We start from the raw sequence: 24,563 nt of genomic DNA, 5'->3' as shown, positions 1-24,563 counted from the left end.
GAAATGATAAATTTTTTATTTATAATATTATTAAATAAAAAAATTTAAATTAAATGTAATTAGTACTACAGTAGATTTTTAATATGTCGAAAATTTTTGTTTCACTTCCAGAGTCTGCCGTAGACTTTTTTTTGTATCACATTATAAACAGCGCCTCTAGCGGTCATTGTGGAATTATCGTCTGACGCCCCTTCCTTCTTCGTCTGGTTTCCTTATTTATATTACAGAAATGGCAAGGGAATATGATCATCTGTTTAAATTGCTAATTATTGGCGATAGCGGTAAGTTAATTTATATTAAAATTAATCAAATTCTGTACACTAAGCTATTTATTATTATATAATGGCGTATACTTGACTATCATTCATTTTCCTATTGCATGAAGGTGATTTGTTAAAGAAATTTTTAAAAATTTCCTGACAAACAGCAAGTAGAGACTGTGTTAATGTAATTTTTTGAAGTATTAATTAATAGAGAGCATCAAATACTTAAAATAGTTAAAGAGGTATAAAAGGATGTCATGAAATAATCGGAGCTTAACAGCAATTTATTGAAGTAATCTTCCTCAATTTTTTTTCTTTCCTTAATGTTTTTTTCTCTTAGAATAAACTGAAAACATTATTTTGGAGGGTTGCTGAAGTAAAATCTAGTTAAAGATGTACTGTACACATTACATCATTACTTATATTTCTTTGTAGTATACATTGCTTACACTATAAATGTGTATATATTGTATGTACATGCACTGTATATTTTATTTATATATAGAAAGAATATAATTATGGTTGCTACTTTGTATACCTTGTGTTTTCTCTGCTATCTATTACTATTTTTATACATATATACATTTCAAATGTTACATATATATTGTTCATTGTGTATATATTTTATGTATACTTTGTATTATACTTTCTGTATTCTATGCATTTGTAGGAAAAGATAGACACGAGCACTTAGCGCGTCTAAAAATATCGTATTAAATTAAAATCGTTTGTTGAAATTAAATTCTTTTTAAAAATATTGTTTTTAGGAAATAAACACTGCAATAAAAATCATATACAAAAACATTGTGTAGGGATTTAATGGTCTGGATGTAATTTATAGAGAAATGCAATCACATTTCCTTTTTTTCCTTCTTCTTTTTAAACTGTGATAAAAGTTTAATTAGCCAACTTTCTTATTGATTTTGTCCACAAATCTCATTGCAAAATATGTAAAATATCTAAATACAGATGAACTAGCTATTCTGGTTATTTAGCTATGCAGCTAAATTAATCAATGCATATTTAATTGTGGGTTAAAGATTTAAACTTTACCCATTGTTAAAAGTGCATTGATTAATTTAGTTATTAAAATATTTTGCATTTTTTCTAATAAACTGTAAAAAGTGTAAGAATATGTTGCAGTTAGAATCAGAATTCAAAATTTGTTATTGAATTTATATTTGGTGGTATTTAAATGAATTTGCATGAACAACTCCCATGTGTACATAGAATACATATATATTTCCTTACATCTAAGATTAGTGCATAGAAATCATAGTATATGCAGTACATTATATTGCTTGATATAACAAATTCTTAATTTTAGTTTCCATGATTATAGGCTAAGTAACTTCTACAGGCCAAATTTTGTGATTTTTTACAAAATATTTTTGTTTTACTATTTATGCTTTGAGGCTGTAAAAGAGGGCCTTTTTAACCATATTTTGGCTGGTTGATGAGAAACTGGGTATAATATATCTGGGATGTGCCAGCTAGGAAAAAGCTGAGGTTCCCAACACAAACTCAAACATGGATCTCCAGCAAGGCAGTATGATACCTTTTATCATTCTGGCTGTCTATAAAAGCTGCTAATGGATTGTACATTTATGTAGGATGATTATTCCAGAAATTATATTAAAGATGTGCAAGTTAATAAGAAAAATCAAATTAGAATTATTGTAAATTGGTGAAGATTAAATTGCATTGTTAAGTTATATTTATCTAATGTAGTTTTGCCATTTTTTTAGAGACACACAACTTGATAAATGCTTAGTTAAATGTTATGTTACTTTTTAAACTGAAATATTTTAAAATTTTGATTATTTTATGTAGTAATCAATGTTAATGAAATAATAAATTCTTTAATGCCACTAATTATAATGGCTACAGTGTAGTTTGTAAGCAACAATTTGTTAAAATACAATGAATATAAACATCCATGTTTGAATTGGAATTTAAATTTACAAATTGGCAAACTAGGATTACACACACAGATGCCATATTTTCTGAATTTTTAGTGCAGTTTGCTTTGTATCAGATTTTTTTTCTACTATTCTCATGTTATGCATGTAAATGTCTGGCCATCAATAATACACCTTTTTATATAGAAAATTTTGGATAGTCAGATGAAATAATAAACAATACTTCTAAAAACCAAAAAAGTTTTTTTTAGAAGTGTTTATTTTATATTTACATCCAGTTTTTAAAAGATTATTGCATTTTTAACCTTATAGTAATTACTTTAATAATTTATTATTAATGCTGAAAAAGTGTTAATAAAAACAAAATCAATTATTATTCATTATATAAACAATAAAAATCTCTAAATGTAGTTCTAAAATGTAATTTACTGCTGTTAATAATACCAAACCATCTGCTGGATTTTTATAAGGCTAATCCAGCAGATTGTTTGGTAATATTAATATATTGGGTTGTTATGTATTGCTATATACTACTAATTGATGTTTAATGTTTGAATGAAAATTAAATTATAATTATAATATTACTAGGATAACATTCCAAAAAATTAACACATTACAGTTATAATTACTTGTTTCCTAATTTAATTAATATTGACAAATTTATTCTTTTTAAAAAAACAAAAAAAAAACTTCAGTAAAATTGACCTTGACTAAATATTCTTTTATAAAATTTCTTCAAATTAAGATATTAAAAATTCTAATCATCAATTTAAGACAATTAAAGTAAATTGAAAGAAAGTTATTTTGCTGCAATCATAATTTTGAAGGGTTAATAATAATTGAAATTAAATTTTAAAATAAAATTTAACTATTTTAAACTTTACTAAAAAAATTGAGAATTGAATGAAATATTTTCTCTAATTTATAGAATTTTTATTAATGAAGTTAAGGCACATGATAAAGTATATATTTATACAAAAAAAATTGTTTAAATTTTTATAATTTTTTTTATTTTTATACTTTTAATTATTTCTAAATATATCAAACAAGATCAGCAATACATTAACAAATTATATTGAAATATATTCAAACACTTAATTTCAAAATGTAAAGAAAACTAAAGTTTTAATGTTTTTTTATCAATTAACTAACATAAGTGCTAGTATCTATCTATTGTATATAGCAGTAATTAAATCATTATCAAATGCTGATTTTGCCATTGTTGAATTCTTGATAAATTTTTATATGTATCTTAAAATTTTGTTTTTAATCTTTGTTATACCAAAGATCTTGTATTTAAATCCTACTGTTCCAATCAATCTGTTGTTAATTTATTTTGGTTATAAATTAATAATTATTTGTAATTAATAATCATCTTCATCATTATTAATTACAAATAATTATCAATTCTTCTTCTTCATGTTAATATTAATTTTAGAAACTTTTGTGATTGTATGTATAAAATTTTTTATGTACAGTATGTATCTATGTAAAAATCTTTTTGTTGCACATTCCACTGCATAATATAGCAATAGTGCCAATTTACATAAGGGTGTCAAATTTCGAATTCTTGGAAGCTTGTAAATGAGGATACAGTACTTAAAAAAACAATAAAAAACAATGTTTGATATCAAAAGGAAACATAAAATGGGTTTTAAAAAATACAGTATAGAAGGAAATTTTATTATGGTACAAGCACTTTGTAGTTTTTTAAAATTACTGTATTTATATACAACATATTTATGTCATATGTGAAAAAGTTGAGTAATTTAGGGTAAAAAAAGGAATCCAAAGTTGATTTTCTTTTCTTTCAATGCTTTCTTTTCAATTTCAATTTCAAGTAGAAGATTAAAGTGTGAAAATGCACTAATTTCATTTCAGTTATATAATCTGAATTACAATGTTCAAATGCAGTGTAGGATTTCTCCAACATTTCTACAGCTGCTTTCATACTGACAACAGTGGATGACTCTTTCTTCTTCATTGCTGCTTTCGTCAATTATGTGTTCTCCATTTCATACCTCAGTGATAATCAGAGAGCGTTTCAAATGTTGGTTTGTGGTCATCAATATGAAGCTCATTTTTTGTAACACTCATACCAGAGATTTTGCTGGTTCCATTAGATGTTGTATTGAATCTTCTACCAGGTTCAACATTATTATTTAAAAGCTACATCAACATTTAGAAATGGTTGAGAATTTTACTTCTGCCCATGCTTTTTGGGAAAAGTACATCCCATTTTTTAAATTGATTTTTATTCTATGTAGTTGGCAAAGGCTCATTTTCAGAGTTGCAATCTGCAGTGCAATTTTTGTCGTTTGTTCTTGAAAGTTTCAACCAATGGATCAGTGAATAATTGATTGAGGGCTGTTTTTTTTATAAGATAAATGTATCATCAGATAAAAAGAATCATAACAAAGTTCTTTTTCTTCTAAACTCTTATTTTGTAAGTGAAGTTGTACTGACAGAATGAAATGATCAAAAAAGCCATTTTTTGGATAGGGAGGGCTTGGATCATCCATGCATATTTTAAGCTATCTGTATAAATTACTAGTAAGTTTTTTCTGTTTTATATTTTTTAAAACTGGTATTTCAATTTTTTTCACAAGACTAATGGGATCTTGTACAGTATATTCCTGCCTTAAGTTCAACTGGGAAGGGGTACTTGTCGTTTTTACGTATACTACAGTAGTCCTACTAGTCTGAACTAATTGGGACCAAGCCCTGTTCGGATTAGCCAAATAATTGAAATAATGCAGAAGCAAGCAGTAAAACAGGTCTGGTTTATATAGATCCAACACCACCAATGACATCAGTGCTCCACCTTTATTTTATTGACTGTTTGCACCCTCTGTTGAGTACAAGTTAACAAAAAACAAGTTTGTAATTTTGAGATGGCAATCTACCTTCATTGTTTACCTTAAAATTATTTCAACTGTGTAAAAAACGTTGTTTTTAATACATAGTCCAGGATTCAAATCACTTGACTGTTCTTACTATGTGAGTTAGCATGTTTAATTGTGGATGTTGAATGTACTGTACTCTTTGTTCTACATTATTTTAGTTTAGTCTAGTCTGCTGCTGCAATGGCCATGAAATGGAAAGACATGTACATTGAAAGATATGCTGGATGTTTTGAAAAGGCTCGACAAGGGTGAAAGTGCAACAAAATTGGCAGTAGGGTTTGGCCACAATAACTGACTGGGGGAAAACCATGCAAGGATCAAGCAGTTTTGTGCCTCTACTTCAGAAAAATCAGTTGAAAATTGACAAACAGCAAGGTCCTCAACGTTTGACAAGCTTGATGAAGCCTTACTCACGTGGTTCACTCAGGAACACTCCTAAGTGGACCTCTTGTTAGAGAGAATTTCCTCTCTGCTGACCGAACATGTTCAGATTAGCAGTGTTCAGACTAGTGGGACCCTACTATATGTGTTTGGGGTTCTTTTTTAAATCATTGTGGTATTCTTCTATTTGGTTACTTCCTCCATAATTCATCTGACACTTTTTTGGAATGTGAATTTTGTGTAAAGTTCCTCCTCTTTTGTCTGTAGTTTTAAATTTGTTTTCCTCATTAGCTGAGTGATCCATTTGCTTGAATAGTCCAACCCTTTTGCTATCCATTTAATCTTTTTCTATTTACAAATTATCTTCTGTTTTCTTGTCTATCAGACTTGTGCTGTATATGTGGACTCTTTTGATTAGCACTTTAAATGCTGAGGCTTTATACTAGCTTCATAATTAATAATACAAAAATTATTTTTTTCAATAAAATGCAACAGATGACCACCCACAATTTTATCTTTGAGTCATACTCATAGTGTATCACTTTTTTTAATAATCCATTTTTCAATAAAGAATATTTAATTTCTCGTAATTTAAAAAAATTACTACTTTTAAGCTTTCATTGTTTAAATTTTATATTGTAGTATAATTGAATATATAAAATATAATGCTCCACATTTGAAATAAACACATTTTATTAATATTGTAAAATGTTCTAATTGTAAAATAAATTTATAGTTTATTAATAAAAACAAAACAATTACTTAATTTGTCGGTGCTTACGATAACAAGTTAGTATTACTACAAGGTATATGCATAGGCCAAGATACATTTTGAAAATCAAGAAAATTATTTCCAAAATTTAGAACTCAAATATGAGATTAAAATATCTGATAAGATAGTTTTTAAATAGTACATTAATCAATTTTTAAATATAGTGGGTGATCGGTTAACGAATAATTCTGATAGAAAACAAATTGGATAACAAACACTTTTGCAAAATATTTTTATGTTTGGACAACGAACACTTCACAGAACAAACAGAAAAAGAAGCAACATAAAATAGTGAATACCGATTGGTCTTCCCTTGTCTCCATTTAAAACCGTTCGGAGCTCTGAAGACATTGACACTCAATCCAATACCAATTAGATATTATTCCTCCGAATTTTGGAACTCTCCCTTGTAATTCCAGCTTTTTGTTTACCTTTCTGACAAATAATATTTTATAGTCTTCGTGAGATTGTTGGGTGGGTACTCATTAAGTTTTGTCGGTTTTTACTTACAAAAGTTGAGAGTTTAACTGTTCCATCAGATATTCATTAACGTTTTAATACCAAATTTCGAATTTCATCCAGGCCTTGCATTTAAATAATTTTTTATGGGCTAGTTGATTTCTGTTCTCTGAATTTTTGTAAGTGCCTTTTCTGAACTTTTTATTTAGAAAAAAAGAAACTGCTGATATTGAGGTAGAGAGTGGTCACAAGATGTCTGATGTTGCTAGGCAGTATGGCTTGAACAGGTCTACAGTAGGCAAAATCACAATCTTAGCTGTGAAAGACATATCAAGAAGTCTCAAGCAGCTAAAGGAGTAATGAAAATCACATCTGAAAAATAAAGAGCATTGAAGAGCTCGTAATGGAACCTGAAACTGATGTGACAACAGAAGAACTTCAAGAACTCTTTAATGAAGAACACCAAGAAACTCAGTGAGATGTGTTTTCTTTTTAAAAAGATGACGACGAAGGAGGATAAATGCCGATATCTATCTGCTATTAAAGATCTTTTGAAGAAGTGGGAGGATGTCAGAACAATGGTCATCCAAATGGCATCCAAACCAGAATGAGGTTAATAGGCTTGGAGATCTCCACAATTAAATGCTATTAATTGCTTCCAAAAAATTCTGAAGAAGAGAGAAAAGCAATTGACATTAGACAGATTCTTTAACCCCCACAAACGGAAAAAATATGACTAATAAAAATTCAAGACTGTGTATATATGTATTTTTACTATTACATATAAACGTAGTAAGAAAGTATATATTTTTTATTTTTTGGAGTCTCCAGAATGAATTAAACAAATTCCCATAAAAACCTATGGTAAATTTGATAATTGGTTAACAAACAATTTGGATAGCAAAGTCTTGGAACAGATTATGTTTGTTAACCGATCATCCACTGTACATGAAAGTAAATATTTATAGTTATTGATATACTATTAAACAAATAAGTAACAAAAATTAGATAACTTAAGATTGTAGAAGAATACAAATTAACCAAAACTCCAGCATAAAATGTTAATTTACTGAGAAAAAGAAACATTTTTGATAGTGTTAAGCTATCATCATCAGATTAAATGAGAAGCGTTTTGAAATTTTCCAATGTTCTTTTTCAAGATTGAGGTTTAAAGGGAAGATATGCTATTTGATTGGATATCAGTGTGTGGAAGCAGAGCTTGGGCATCTCATAGAGATCTCCAGGCTTGTAGGCTTATTTTGCTATCCTTGTAGTTTATCATCCTATATTTCTTACACACTATATATATAAGGCTTGTAAGACTTATCTATATAATCCACCTTCTCAAGGTAAGTGAGATTACTTTGAGAATGTGAGATTACCTTAAGTGTGCTGTCTAGTTGAGTGTAGAATTTGTGCACTCTGTCTGTGTATGCTTGGACCTGATGTTCTGTGGCAAGATTAGCTAATGAATCATGTTTGTGCATTTTTTATTGAGGTTTTATGTTCTTTTAAATATTTGAGTGGATGTGATGTGGCACCAACATATTTCATTTGCTGTCCAAGGGTGGTGTGAATGAATGGAGTATACATTCAGGAAAAGAAGGTTATCGATAGGATCTTCAGAGTTCCTCCAGGCATATATTCCATTTGTGTACTATTGATGGTGAAATAATTTCCATACTCTGACAATATAACATTGACATCCAATTAGATAGCATATCTTCCATTTAAATTAATGTTCAAAATTTTGTTCTGTTTTTGAACTCTTTTTATTTAATGTGATGATGGTAGCTTATGCATTGAAAACTTAGTTTACTGAGGAAAAAAATCATCATTTTTATGCTGGAGTTTTGGTTATTTTATATTCTATATTATTGAATAAAGAAGAAAATTTAATATATAATGCTTTTGAGATGTTAATGAATTTATATTTTTAATTAATTTGTTTTTCATTTATTTATTTTATGGCATGAAGAAATTTTCAGATTGGATATTTTTCAGATATATCATTTAACAAGATTATTCAACATCATTCCACAACCTAAAAAGTTTTGTTTTTCTTTAGTTTTTGCAGAGCAATTTTGCATACACATTTTGTCAAAAAGATTGTATGATGATAAATATTAAGTTGAATATCATTAATCTTAAGCAAAATTGCTAATTGATATTGTGTACTTAAATGTGTTTTGAAATTTATCAATTATTATTTGTAATGTAAACTATGAACAGTTAAAATGGTAGCACATTCAGAAGGCAAAATTAATTTTTGTCTTAAGTTGAAAATTTAATTCATTAGAAAGTTGAATTGCTGCTACTTTATTTGATTCAAGCCAACTCTAACAAATGATATATTTCTTTTGCATTAATTTTTTTACTGTATACTCTGCAAGTATATTATAAAAATTTTCTTATTTTGAATTCCAATAATCAATGAGTTAATAATGTAATTGTTTTAAGTCCCATTTTATTATGGAATTACAAATAGTTTATAGTTTCAAACCAAAAATTATTTGTATTGTTTTGAATAATAATTTATCTTTTTGTAATATTATAGCTCAGTTAAATTTTATGAAACCTAAAATTTTGTAATTAATAATTTTGTTTTGTAATATTACATCTAGTTTAGGATATGCCTACTAATGTGTACTGAAAAAACATGTTAAAACATTGTTAATGGCCATAAATAATTTGATATATTAGTTGAGTTTTTATATAATGATAATTCAAATTGTAATTTTATTTAATAAAAAAATATATTTTAAATTATAAAAATATTTCGTAATTGACTAATCTCTTGTTTTGTCATTTTCTTTCATAAACTCTTAAGGTGTATGAAGTTTGCTTATGATTTGGTTTATTCTGGTATGCGTTAAATATAAATTTTGTTGGTGTAGCATTTGCTTTTAGTTGTCATTTTATTCGTAGATGGTTGATAGACAAAACAATTTTTGTCAAAATGCATGAAACAAATTTATGTGCTACTTTTAGGTTTAAGATCTTTTGCTTATTTTTCTAGCCATTCCTTCTTCATATTATTATTTGTATATCCAAATGCACATGTGACACAGGCATTTTCATTTGTTATTCACTTTATTCAAAATAAGGTGAATAACTCAGTGGATAACAACTATGCTGATTTTTACTGGATTTAAGGATTTTTGATATTAATTCTAATTCATATATCATCATATTGGAATGTTCTCATTCTGTTGATTCATTTATGAACTGATACTCATTTTTTCCCCTCCCAGAAATATATCGTTTACACCGTTTTGCCATGGCAGGCATTTGAACATGACAATGGCCATACCATGCTGTAAAACTAATCCACAATAGATTGTTCTCTTTATGGGATTTGTCGCTAATGGTCACATGATGTATGGCTGTTGCTTTTGGCAAGTGCTAATTTGGTAGGGAGCACTGCTTTCTTGAAGACCAGTTGTGAAAATTTTTAATACAATCAGGATAAGTACCTTCAGTTCAGGCTATGATTAGTCAAAACTTGTGACCAAAGTGCATGGCTTAAGTTATTCATTTGATTTGTATTGTCTTTTTAGACTGTCGTTGCTCATGCAAAATCAGACAATTATTGTTATGCATATTCTTAAGATCTTACAGCATACAATAGTATGCAGCATTGATTTTGTTCTTAGATTCGTTTATATAACTAAATTAGTTGTTGCATTGTTTAGATAAGGTTTTGTTTTTTAATTTAACACACACATGCTTTTACTTGCTACTTTCAGCAAATGTTTAATAAACATTACATAAATGGAAGAAAACAAATGTTTTTGGCTGCTTTAGTGGCATCCTCAAGTTTTTGTAACCTGATATGGATAACAGCAAGTATCAGTACAGTAGACCCCCCCCTATAACATGGGTTCATATAACACAGCAAAAAAATTGCAATCGTGTTTGTATAACACACTAGAAGAAACTCGTATAACACGGTAAAACGTCATTGCCGACACATGTCACGACAGGATTGGTCGAATCTGGACCAATAGCAGATATTGTACAAACCATTGAGTTTAAACGAGCACTGGACCTACTAAAAACCATTTATTATTCAACAGCCATAAAAATTATATTTATATTAATGATGTCTCCAAAGTTCAGCAAACTTTTCACATAAAAATAACTTATCAGGAAACATGCGTCTGCCGTTCGATGAGCCGCTCTGCGGCGAAAACAAGCTTAAGCAACGGCGTCATCAAACGGTGCACACTCAGTAAGTAATCCTACAATTTTTCGTTTATAACATAGTTTATATGGATTATTCCCAATAAATTATACTTGATTGGAAATATTGAGTCAAATTAGTCTAGAATCTATTTAATTTTATGGAAGAAAACCTTTCAAACAGCTGTAGCCCCTAAATTGCACAAATGCCGGGCTGTGATTGGTTCATGTATTTAAGTGACTCGTACAACATGGATTCATATAACATGGAACGTATCTACCGTGTTATAGGGGTGTCTACTGTATTAGATTGGATAAATTGGAAAGTTATTGGTATTGGATTATATTGTGCAGAATTTAACATTTATCATCATTAAAAAATTTTTGTACATGATTAAAATCATTCAATGCATTTTTTTTCTTTTTTAGGTGTAGGAAAGAGTAGCTTATTATTAAGATTTGCTGATAATACATTTTCAGGTAAGCAATTTAATTAATATAATAAATAAAATTAAATGAAAAATATGATAAAAGTTAATAACATATTAAACTAACTGCACTAAATAAAACTTTCTCCATTTATATTTTACTATTTATTAATTTTAGATAAATGTAAGATCCTGTTTCGTACTTCTGTATATAACATGAGAAAGAGATGTAGATGTAGATTCTTATTATCCTCATGTTAAAGAGGAATTATTCCTCTTTACCAGGATGATATAATAGGAATAATTCAAATCTGCAATGTTAATCAAGTTAACTAAATATAGTAGATTACCAAATCTTTGGATTACAGCAATGTTTTATGTTTTCTCAAATTACATTAATACATTCACAACACTTTTTTGTAATAACATATAATACTAAGTTGTATGAAATATATACAGGTATACCTCGCCATACGTCTGTAATTGGTTCCAGGAGAGGCGACGTAAGTCGAATTTACTTGTGTAGTTATGACGTACGTCGAAACTATGGTGGAAAACACCAATAATGAGCACTTAAAGACCGCTAAATAAGACAACACAGAAACACAGATGTTTTCATGTTTTGTTTTAGGATTTATGATGATTATATTAACATTTACTGTAAATGTACATATTTTAATATGATTTTATGTGCTTTTAATGCTTTTCTAGTGATATTACGACTTCAATGTTTGTGGCGGATGGATGTAAAGTCGAATAAACTGACTTAAACTTGATTTTTATTTTTCCATATACTTTTTTGACAAACTACGTATAATCGGGAACAACGTAACTCGAAACGAAGTAAGTCGAGGTATACCTGTATTAGTGAGCAGCAGGTATTTTATTAAGGCTAACAACATAATTAGATTACCAATAATTGTATATTTAAAAACAAGTTGTTGATGGGATCAAGTAATAATGCTGATCTCAGCACTATCTGTTATTCACTTTTTAACTAATTTAAAAGTTGAAATTTACTTTATATTGAAAAATACACGATTTTTTTGCTCACATTTTTAAAGTCAAAAAGTTATTTTTACAGTATTAAAGGTAAATGGATTTATATCTTTAATTCAAATTACTTATTCAATATTTTAAGATTTAACTGTACATTCCTACTGAAAAGTCTAACTTATTTCCTTTTTAACCTTTATATCATATGAAATGATAAAAATGTTTTCCGAACATGAATGATTTTACTTCGTAACACAAATGTTTTCGACCCACTTCTAGGGTCTTCCTCGGGTGTTTTATAAGTTTTTCTGGTGCAACTCCGATTTTTAACCATTCAGGTCTCCAATGCTTCTATCTTTGGCATTTTTAAAATTTCAAAATTTGAATCCCCAAATGATGTGCACCAGTGCCAGTTGTTAAAGGGTTACGTCATAAAATAGCCTGCCATACTCTTGATAGTTGTTTTTCTTCTTTAAAATTGATTGACATGCCTTTGCAGTCCGCTTTAAAAATTTCTAACGCCTCTAGATTTTATAGTTGGTTTATGTCTGGTTTGTCGAATCATTGTCACTTGTTGTAGTGAACAATTTTAGTATCAATCCACACAGAAGTAAATATTTAAACTTATCAAACTGTTCATTGGTAACCATAATGGTTTTTTTAATTATAATTGTTTTTATAATTTTACAATTTAACTAGCTGACCCGGCCACGCGTTGTTGTGGCTCAAAATGTATCTATTATAAATGTATAACACTTCCCCCGTGGGGAAAATTTCAAAAAATCCCTTCTTAGTGTACATTCTCTTGACATACCCTATTAAAACGCAATCAAAAACGCATCTAAAATAGTATAATAAAAGCAGAGTTCTTCACAGTAAGCCTTAATCCCGTCACTTTTCCTGCTGGGGAATATCGAAAAATCCCTTTTTAGTGTATATTCTGTTGACGTAACCTATTAAAACGCAAAAAACTGCATGTAAAATAATATAATAGAAGCCGAGTTCTTCACGGTAAGTCTTAATCCCGTCCATCTCCCCCCACTGGGGGGAATTTCAACATGTATATTATATAAGAACACGTGCGTATTCGAATGCAACGTTGTGTCAAAATTTCAAAGGAATCGGTAGGAACAAACGAATGTTATATTTTATGTATATAGATAGAAAATGATCTGCTTCAGTTCATTCTCACAGAAAAGCATAATGCCTCATAGAAAAGCAAACTTAGGTCGTCGGAAGTTAGCGCCATCTGTTGGACATAAAAGCCTTAATCCATATATAAATATATTTTTGAAAGGGGGAAATGGTGTAGGGGTATGAAAAATAGATAGTAGCCGATTCTCGGACCTACTAAGTATGCATATAAAATTTGGTAAAAATCGGTAAAGCCGTTTCGGAGGAGTACGGTAACAAAAATTGTGACACGAGAATTTTATATATAAGATACATAATTAATTTACAAATTATTATATAAAACGTTTGCATTTAATGTTTTAATTTAATCTGTATAATGAGATTATTCGTTAGACAGAAGTATCCCATTCTGTTGTACAAGATAGAAAAAGTACACAATCCAGTGAATGTTGTTTAAGTTATAGTTTGTTCAGCCAGATGGCTGATAAACTAAAATTTAAATGAGATGGTTAATGCATCAGTCTATTGCTCAGGGGTCAAATCCAGGCAAGTGAAAAAATTCCAGAAATTTTTCATAGGTGGAATCTCTCTCACCACCCAACTGCTCCATTGCTTTATACAAAGGGCAGAAAGAATCTAAAATAAAAATTATATTTTAATCTATGTATTTCAGTATAGTAATATGATATGATGTAGTTGGGGTTCATTTTCAGTGTCACTCTAAACTTTCTTTACATTCAATATTTGAAATTAACTGTAACACTGCAAAAGCTGGAAAATAATATAAACACTCAGACATCCTCTGTACTGGTCTGTCCTGCTGTAACCAGAACCAAAACAAACACTTTCACATGCATATCTTTGAAAACAGAACATACAGAGAAAGTTTTTATTAAAAATACCTGTTGAAATTCAGTGTGAACATATGACAGTAATAGACAAATGCCTTTTTCTACTAATGAAAACTTGATATGTAAAAACCCTAAAATTAACACCTTTAATATCTTAATTGATGCAAATTGTTTGATTTGCATTCTGAATATTGGAATGTTAATTAATTGACTTGATAAAGATCTGAGTATTAGATTGAAAATGTCAGTTTTATTATTGTTTTGTACTGGATAATTAAGGTATTTAAAGGTGTTATTTTAGAGTAATAGACAAAAATAGTATTTTGTTAATGCCTTTAGAGTCTGTATAATGGTAGAATTTCTGTTCCAGTGGTTCTCAAAGTTACATGGTCTGCATAATATCTTTCAAAAGCTGAACACTTTAATCCACTCACAAAAAAATCTTTTATTCCAACCAGTAAGAATTTAATTTTTCATGTAAATTTGGACAAACATTTTTGACTTAATTATAAGTCTGCTTCAAGTCTCTAATTTTTTTGTTCTATTTTGGAATTTGTTGTTTAAATTTTGGAGTGTAGTTCAAAAAAATGTATATGATGTTTTCAGCATAAGTGCCTAAATATTCTGAATTGATGTTAAATATATTTGTGAAATTAAATAATATGCATTGATTTATAAAATATATATATGTCTCATCACACTCAATGAGATCCACCATCTTGGTTTTCACTTGGATTGTCATAAAATGTTTGCCAAGCACTTGAATTTTCTCTTCTTCCTTAAAATTATACATTCTCCTCTCCATCTTGCTTTGTAAATCTCTAGAACAGTGATTCTCATCCTTTTTTTCGTCACGGTACATTTTTAATAATTTAAAAATTTGGCAGCACACACGGTTACTTCGATAAGTACCGCAGGACAACTGGTGACATCATAACAGTGATTTTTAAATTCAGTTGGTTATTTAGATCACATTTTCTAAACACCTTGATAACTACTGGCAGTTACTGGTAACACTGGTTACTATTTCCAAACGATCTCTAGGAAGGTAGAGCCGGTTAAACTACTTGTCTGATGTTGCTTATGTATGAATATTTGCAGTGGTGGCACACTTCAAAAATCTGGCGTCACACCAAAGTGCCACGGCACAGTGGTTGAGAATCACTGCTCTAGAACTTTCCATGTTTTAGCCTGCTCAATTTGGATAGTATGCCCAATCAGGCTAGTTTGTTTAAAGTTAGGTTTTGCTCCTGTTTCAGAGGTATATATGGACAGAGCAGTAGTTTGTTTGTTTGTTTTTTTTTTTTTCAATGTGATATTTGTGCTCTGTGATATGTTTATCTAGAGATTTGCTGGTGTATCAGATACATACTAGATCACAATTAAATCTTTTATCTACTATCAGGATCCTATATTCTCTTGGTGCTCACATTTTATTTACGAGATCTTTACAATTACAAGTTTATAAATTAATGGGTTTATTCTGTACGTAAGTATGGTGCCTCTGTTTTTTGCTATTTCTTTATATACTGGGTGGAGTCTTTGGTCATGTTCTATTATCAAGTAATTATAATTGCCTTACAGTCCTTACTTCTAAAGTTATTTTTAATTGTCTACATGGACATTACTCATTACTAGGACTTTACACTGGTGTTTAGAGTTTGATACAAGAATGAGAATTAGTTACAATAAAACAAATTTTTTTTATTATATCACCTGTATAGGGAAAATCAGTACAGGTGATATAATAAAGAAAATTTGTTTTTTTTGAACTAATTCTCATTCTTGTATCAAAATCTAAACACCAGTGTAAAGTCCTAGAAATGAGTAATGTCCATGTAGGATTGTAGACAATTAAAAATAAATGTTCTATTATCCTTCTAGGGTTACCTGTGTATTGGGATTGTGATAAAGAAATGCTGAAAACATCATATACAATTTTTGAACTGCATTCCAAGATTTGAAATTTATAGCATTCTACAGCAAATTCCAAAATAGAATGAAAAATTAGACCTGAAGCAGACTTATTAGGTCAAAAATATTTGTCCAAATTTACATGAAAATTAAACTCCTGCTGGTTGGAATAAAATGTTTTTGATGAGTAGTTATATGGTCTATGGACTACTTGAACCAGATTAGACATGGTAGCCATCTAGGCTCCCATTCATTTTGTATCCTATAAAAATCACTTTGATAGTGTGCCAAAATATTTTATCTATTCAGTAATCTAACATGAGATAAGTGGTGCATAGAATTTCATTTTAGAAAAACAACTAGGTCAGCTAGTAGAACCACTTGGCAGCATGCTTGCCAGTAGTCCACAGACCAATAGTTCTCAAAGCATGATCTATTTGTAAGAATTGTGATGCTATAAAATTCTTAAATTATTCTTAAATTTTTTGATAGAGTATAATTATTTTTAATACTGTAATAAATAAAATTTATAGCATGTTTTGATTTCTTAAATTAATTTATTCTCCTATATATAAATTAATAAATACAGCTGACCCTTGATAATCTGACGCACCTCCCGTCAAGATCACTGTAGTCCCCGTCCCGTTATGTGTCTGCTTGCACAGAAGGATGTCACGACATGAATCTCCCCACCCAATTCTTACACGATGACACACATTTCTTGTGTTTTCCGTGAGCAGTTCTGTACGTACTGTATTATTTATGCCTATACATACTGTATGTACATTTATTGGCTTCCATATTTCTTTTAATAAACATGTTTTAGTTAACCGAAATCCGTGTTTCATTTCCATATTAACCTAGGCAGCATTTTACTCATAAAATGTAGGAATATTTTAGGCTACTGCTACCAAAACAATGCCAAATATGTAATCCTACACCCCTTTCGGTCCCATACCTGTTGGATTATCAAGGGTCAGCTGTACATGAAAATGTAAGACATAACGAGCAGTTATTGTAACATCATCACAATGCTGGGCTATAATTTTTAATCATTTTTTAAATTTAAAATATATGCTCTCCACCTCAAATTATTATTGTAGTGTCTTGGCCCTGTTCATCATACTTTCCATTATCAAATAGTCATTGCAGTCATTTAGCTAACTCCTTTCATGGGGAAGTTTTGAATTGAAATAACGGGACCTCCTGTCCTTAAGCTTTCCGTATCTGGTCTTAACATTCATCTATCTAATTCTGTTCTTGAGATTAAGGAAAGACAGATGGACGACAATGGGAATTTATAGGTTTACAATTTTTTCAAATTGCAGCCCAACAAGTTTTTGATTTTTATGTATACAATGTGATTAGTATTCTTTTCAAGAGAATCAAACAGCAGAAATAATAATCCACTAACACATTCAAGTATTTTAATATATGAATAAGGCTATTTTTGTTCGTTTAAATCTAAAATTCATGACAAAATTTATTAAAAGCAATAAATTAGTGATTGAAATGAACAGATGCTTTTTTCGTTGTATTTACTGCAGAAATTAAGGACAACCAGAACAATATTTGGCTACTGGAGAATGTTTAGACTTGTGTTTAACTTTTTTACAATACTTAAGACAGTCAATAGCACCTTACAAAAAAATTCCCTATAGCTGATATTCATAAATGTCACAAAACAGAATAATTTAATTTTGTAAACTTGAAACAATAGCCTGTACCTCATGTCATCAATTTTTACTTCTAGCAAAATTAATGAATAAATTAACTAAATTCTAAACATTCCAGATAAATGAATAAAAAAACTTTCCACAGAACAAATATTAGAAATGGAAACATTTTTAAATACACAAATGCTTCACAATTGTTAGTGGATTATCTAAACTTTCTTTTTGATACAAAAAAATGACATGCTCTTATGTAGATTTTGTACTCTCTCTTATAATCAAACTATTACTAACCTGTTATAGATAAAGCTCAACCAATGCTAAATTATCGGGCTAGCAATCTTATATCAGCTGGAAGAGGAGAGCGGACCGGACCGAAGGTCCGGGTAGCGTAACTGGTAACGTGTCTGCACGGATAGCAGAAGTTGCGGGTTCAAGTCCCACTTCGAGCCGTTTCTTTTCTTCCAGTTAGGCCTAAATTTATTTAAATTATTTAATTAAAATTCTAATTATTAAATTTAGCAAGAGATGGCCCTAACGCCTAACTCTAGTACCAAATTATCTTAAATTATTATTATTATTATAGCCATTTGCTAGCCCGATAATTCGGCATTGGTTGTACTCTCTCTTCATAAGTAGTGAAATAAATTTCATTAAAAATATTTATTTTGTAATAAAAATTTAAACATTATTACATGTAAACCAAGCTTGATGTATAGTAGTAAACAATACTGCAAAATTTTAATTGGGCTGTAATATGGCTAATTACATAATTTGGGTCAAAAGTATGCAGATAGTTTTGCTGCCATTTTGTGCTAAATTTAATAAGTAGAAGTAAATTAATTCTGAATATTCTGGAAGAAAAGATTAATCTAGAATGGGACTTGCACCCATAACTCCCTGCTTACCATACAGATGCATTATCAATTTCACTACCTACACCTCTGACCAATTAGTTTAGAACAGGTCACAAACTTATGGCATGTTGGGAGAAATCATCTGGCATGTAACATATCATATGATTTCAATTTATTTTGAGATCATCCTTTTTTCAATAAGCTTTTTTACATTTATTCTAATTAAAGTGCATTCACAACATTTACACAACCAAAAATGCAGCTTGTGAAACAACATTGGAGAAAAACATTTTCAGTTGCTTTTAGCAATCATCCTGAAGTTACAGAACTTATTTGGAAACGTATATCAGGACTGCTGATAAATATATATTATATATTCTGTGTAATGGAAATATATACTTTATTATATGCTTATATATTTCTGTTATACTTATACAGAAATATATAATATATATTGATCAGCAGTTCTGATATACATTTCTGAATAAGTTCTTTAACTTGAGGATGATTGCTAAAAGCAATTGAAAGTGTTCATTTTTCTCCATCATTGTTTCACGAGCTGAATTTTTGGTTGTGTAAGTGTTTTGAATATTATCCAGTATTTAATGCATTTATTATAAAGCATATCCACTTCATTTCTTTGAATATCTTTAGCATGCATAAGCATTTTTAAAAATTTGAATAAAGTTTTAAACTAAGTATGCTTACTATAATATATGACACTAGGACTCAAAAAAGTTTGCCATTCCTGGTTTAGAAGATATAACTATACGGATCACTTGCTGTGTTGACTGACCATATTAACCATATTTTACCTTAATTTAAAATCAAGTGATATCGTTTGTTTAAAAACTTAAAACTTTATTATATTTGTAATTGAAATGGCAAAGAATTAAAATAACCAGTGACGATAATTCTCTGCCATTTTTCTTGTATAGTGGTTGGAAAGTAATTTCTGATGTTAAATAATATGGAAAATGTAACATGCTTGTATAGCATACGTCATGTATGATATAACTATTTTGTATAATGACCCATAAAAATGATATAGTAATTCATTATGTACAACCATTTTATGAAAAAGATCAAGTTTATTAAAAATAAAGTAAATTAAAATAGGTTTAGATTTTAAACAACTTTTTATTGCGTGAAACCTTTATTAGTTGTATTATTGCAATTAAATAATTTTAACAGAAATAAATTGTAATAATTTTTATTTCTTCTCAGGCAGTTATATTACTACAATTGGAGTAGATTTCAAAATTCGTACACTACAGGTGGATGGAGAAAAAGTAAAATTACAGATATGGGATACGGCGGGCCAGGAGAGATTTCGCACTATTACGTCAACGTATGTATAAATTTTTAATTTTATTTTAATGTTTTCAAATAATCTTTTGTTGTAAACAACAAAACTATTATTTCTGGATGCATCATTCAATTTCTAGGGTCGCCAAATAAATTTTATTTAAACTATGGAAACTAAACTTGCATTAATCATTTCTTGATTTATCATTCAAAAGTTTTAGTCCTGAAAAATGTTAGCGTTTTTGAGAAATGGCAACACCAAACTCAAATATCAGTATGCATTAATAAACACACTAACTTTATGTTTCTCCTAGCAGGATGGTGAAAAAATAACACAAAGCAAATGTTTTTGGTCTACTTCTAAGACCTGCTTCAGGTTGATGAAATTGATTTTCAAAGATGGAATGTGCTGAAGAAAGTAAAGTATTTGTATAAATTTGATTTCAAATATTGGTAGTCCAGTCGTTGATTGATTGACTTTCTTTAGCATAGGAAGTTGACCATCGGTGGCCGGCTCTGCCAAGTAGCTTGTTCGGCAACCCAGAGCAAAAATGAGTTCTAAATTTTCTTTGTAAATCAAATTGTTCAAAAGGCAATGCAATCAAAACCTGAGGTTTGACTATAAAAAGTGAATTATAATAAATATAATCTTATTCATTTCTATACATCTATAATCTAGATCAGTGATTCTCAACCACTGTGCCGCCACTGCGAATACCCATACGTAAGCGACGTCAGACAAGTAGTTCAATCGGTTCTACCTTCCTAGGGCGTGTTTGGAAATTGTAACCAGTATTACCGGTAACTGCCGGTAGTTACCAAGGCATTTAGAAAATGTTTCCTAAATAACCAACTGCATTTAAAAATCACTGTTATGACATCACCGGTTGTCCTGCAGAAGTAACCGTGCGTGCCACCAAATTTTTAAATTATTAAAAGTGTACTGTGATGAAAAAAGGTTGAGAATCACTGATCTAGATCAAGGGTTTCCAAAAGGATCAAGTACAAAAAATGAAATCAAAGAGAGATATTTTGATTTATTTCTGTTATTTGGAAATAATAAATGTGAAATTTGCAACTGCCTTTTTTTAAAGAAAGTTGTCAAAATTGACAATATATTTTATGGCACCCAATATTAAAATCTTCGTTAGTTATTCCATGGACAATGAATGTTTGATATTTTGATTTTATATATTTCATTTTTGAAAAGGTTTGTTCACAAAGAAGAAAAGATTCTCAAAATTTCTGAAGACTTTCCTGGCAGAGATTTGTAAAATTCCCTTCTTTTCAAAAGCAAGTTTTTATAAAAACCTTTTTAAAGTTTCAAAGTTGTTGGTAAAATGTGTCAGTGAAAAATCTGCTACATGGACTGTAAGTTGGAGTTTCCCGATTTAGATTGTATATTTAATTTACAAACTCTGAATTACAAAAAGTTATTCTCATCCTCTGATTTTATTCCTTTCTACAGAATCCTATTGCAAATTTTTCAGTTCAAGATACCAAAATTAGAAAATGGCTCTTTGTGTAAGCAGATTTTAAATAATATATTGAGTTTTCACATATAAATTTAATTTGTAGGCACTATATTTACTTAAAATATAAACCATAGATCAATAGTACTTGAACCATTTCATGGAATTGTATAAATATCTTCAAAAAACATCTGAAACTGCTTATGAAAAACAATTTTTTTTTCATTTTCATTAAAGTATTGAAAATAGATAAAGTTTCATTTCGTTAAGAATTTTAAAATTGTATCTTATTACTTTAGAACAGAAAATTGGCAAGGGCTGTTGCTTGACTTTCCTTGCACTTGAATGGAAGATTAAGGGGACTGGGAAGGACATTCCATAATTAATTGTACCAAGATATAAAATTTTTTACAAAAATTTCTCGTAATTCAACGGAATTATTTTCTTAAATAAAAGTATTTAAGTTTTAAAAATGGATTATTATAGGAGAAGCACTGAATATGACTGAAAGTTAAAATTTTCTATGGTACTATTTGTTTAATAAATTTTATTAAAAAAAAAGGCTTTTCTTTTAATAATACAAAAGATGATAATTATTTTTGGAGGTATACATGAGTTTTTAAAATATTTGTAAATGTTGGAATAAAATTTTTACATGTTATTGACACCATTTCAAATATGACCCCTCTATCCTGTCTCCACTTAATCTTATCAATGTCCCTAATACAGAAATAGCCTGCCGAATTTCAAAGTTTTTGGTTATTTTGTATGCTGTGTTTTTACGTTATTAGGCTCTGGAAGTGTCAACGAAAACAAGCTGAGGAATCAAAAATTTGATCGATTACTATGATTTCCTGTGTTTGTATAAAAACAAAGAAAGTAAAATGACACAGAAGCCTTTTTGCATGCCTTTTATTTCTTCAAATTTCTGCTGCTTCAGTTCTGCAAAAAATGACTCCATTACAAATATTATACAGACGCTAAAAATTTGAAAGATTTTTATTTTTTCTCTAAAAAAACTGGGAAAAACTACAGGCTTAGGAATTTTTTTGTTAACAATATTTTATTGTTTAATTCCAAAATCTTCATTCAAAAGAAAGATGGTAAGAGTCCATACACTCAAACCTGTTTTTGTGCGGTTTGTTTTGTGTGATTTTTTTTTGTGTGCGGTATATGAATTTCAATCAAATTGGTATACTGCACAAAAATAATTGCACAAAACACATTGCACGTATAAAAAATCGCACAAAAACAGGTTTGAGTGCATGTTAAAATTAATTGTATGATATTGCCATCCAGATTACTCTAAGTATTTTTATCTTTAATTCAGATACTATCGTGGCACACACGGAGTAATTGTGGTGTATGATGTCTGTAACGGAGAGTCGTTCGCTAACGTCAAACGTTGGCTGCACGAAATAGAACAGAATTGCGACGTGGTCAATAGAATACTGGGTGAGAAGTTTTACTAAAATCTAATAAAACTTTTTTGTTTTTTTTAATTAATTTTCTGTTCTGCTGATTTTTTAATAGTTGGAAACAAAAACGACGATCCGGACAGAAAGGTGGTTTTGACAGAAGATGCTCAAAGATTTGCCGATCAGATGGGCATTAGATTGTTCGAAACCAGTGCAAAAGAAAATATCAACGTGGAAGAGGTAAATCGCTTAATTAATTTTACGTAATTTGCATTCAAAATAAGAGTTTTACAACGCAGTGTCTTTTAGATGTTTAATGCCATAACATGCATGGTATTAAAAACTAAGCGTGAACAGAAACAACGTCAACAGCAGTCTCACGATCGTCCCATCAAACTGCAAGGAAGTCATGCCCGCGGGAAGACAAAATGCTGCTAATATCATCATACGGTAATCGAAACGATATATTTAAAAAGCGAATCGGAATTCAGACAAGTCTGACTTATATTTTTATAGTATTCTAGGTATTACCAAAGCAGAATTGCTACGAAGTTATTTTTCTCGTATGAATGTTTTTTGGAATTGTGAAGAATATTAAGATTTCTCGTCATAAACTACTTACGAATGCGAAACGTTAATTTGGAGATATTTTACGTATTTCGGATTATATCGATCCGAAAATTGTGACCCGACTCGTCCGATTTCTCGACATATCATTCGTCTAAAATATCAATGGGAACAATAAGCACAAAAGGAAAAATTATAGGCAATAATATTTCTTACAGCTTATTCCTTTATAATTATTTTTCAGATTTATTTTTCGAGTATGTTAGATTTTTTAAGAGATAAATTTGATATATTTAATTTTCTGAATAAGTATTGACATTATCATGGAGAGAAAAATAGTATTTTGTAACTTTTTAAAGGTGTCTACCAACAAAATTTTTTAAAATTTGAGGGCAGTTTTAGCCACTTTGCTAATAATTTAAAACATTCCATCGAAACTTGCAAAGTAATCGTCTTCCAGTAAACATATCCCAGTTCGACTGCGCAACTCAAAAAATTGTACACAGTCTGGTGAATTTCGTAAAGTACAGAACTTCTAGTATTGCCAATTTCATATTTAAAAAAGTTGAAAAATATGCAGATGATTTGCCGATCTTATACTATACCAAAGTCGTCTCGAAATTTCTTTTACTAGTAATTCTTTGCCAGTTTTTCGCTGGTCTTGGAGTCCCGCCACTCGTAAAGACTCTGTTTGTCGTATTTGTATTTTAAATATAGAAAAAGTCGGCTTTTCGAATTAGGAAATTATAAATTTGCTTCTTACATCTTTTTATAAATTTTGAGAATGTGATACTTTTATATGGAAAATGATTGTGAATATTGTAAATATTTAAAAACATTATTATTAAATTATATTCTTCCACATCTTTACGATTTCTATATTTAATAAAATAAATGTAACTTAAAATCGAAGGCAGAGTGTCTTTTGGGAAAGTATCAAACTGCGTTGTAGAATTCTAAACTATGATTTTTGCAATTCAAAGGAATACCACCAAATTTTTCATTTGAATTGGCACGGACTTTAAAAACCCTGGATCGGCGGTAGTAATATTAAAGC

At 29.4% G+C, this 24,563-nt stretch overlaps 1 protein-coding gene across 2 annotated transcripts; it reads left to right on the top strand.

Annotated features, from left to right (window-relative positions):
* Window positions 1-139: 139 nt before the first annotated feature.
* Window positions 140-23,692, top strand: Rab35 (RAS oncogene family member Rab35). 2 transcript variants are annotated; one of them, XM_067280286.1, is made up of 7 exons: window positions 140-281; window positions 11,318-11,368; window positions 19,969-20,092; window positions 22,852-22,976; window positions 23,055-23,179; window positions 23,249-23,389; window positions 23,464-23,692. In XM_067280286.1, the coding sequence occupies exons 1-6, from the start codon at window positions 230-232 to the stop codon at window positions 23,375-23,377; spliced, it is 606 nt and encodes a 201-aa protein (XP_067136387.1). In that variant the 5' UTR covers window positions 140-229; the 3' UTR covers window positions 23,378-23,389; window positions 23,464-23,692. The 2 variants fall into 2 exon arrangements, with proteins under 2 accessions (XP_067136387.1, XP_067136386.1); XM_067280285.1 differs by having other exon boundaries at window positions 23,456-23,692.
* The last annotated feature ends 871 nt before the right edge of the window (window positions 23,693-24,563 follow it).

This window comes from Centruroides vittatus, unplaced genomic scaffold (genome assembly GCF_030686945.1).
Source record: "Centruroides vittatus isolate TY-2023 unplaced genomic scaffold, ASM3068694v2 contig_882, whole genome shotgun sequence".
NCBI classification, from domain to species: domain Eukaryota; kingdom Metazoa; phylum Arthropoda; class Arachnida; order Scorpiones; family Buthidae; genus Centruroides; species Centruroides vittatus.
Note: the sequence above shows the minus strand (reverse complement) of the source record. Positions and strands in the feature narration are given on the sequence as shown.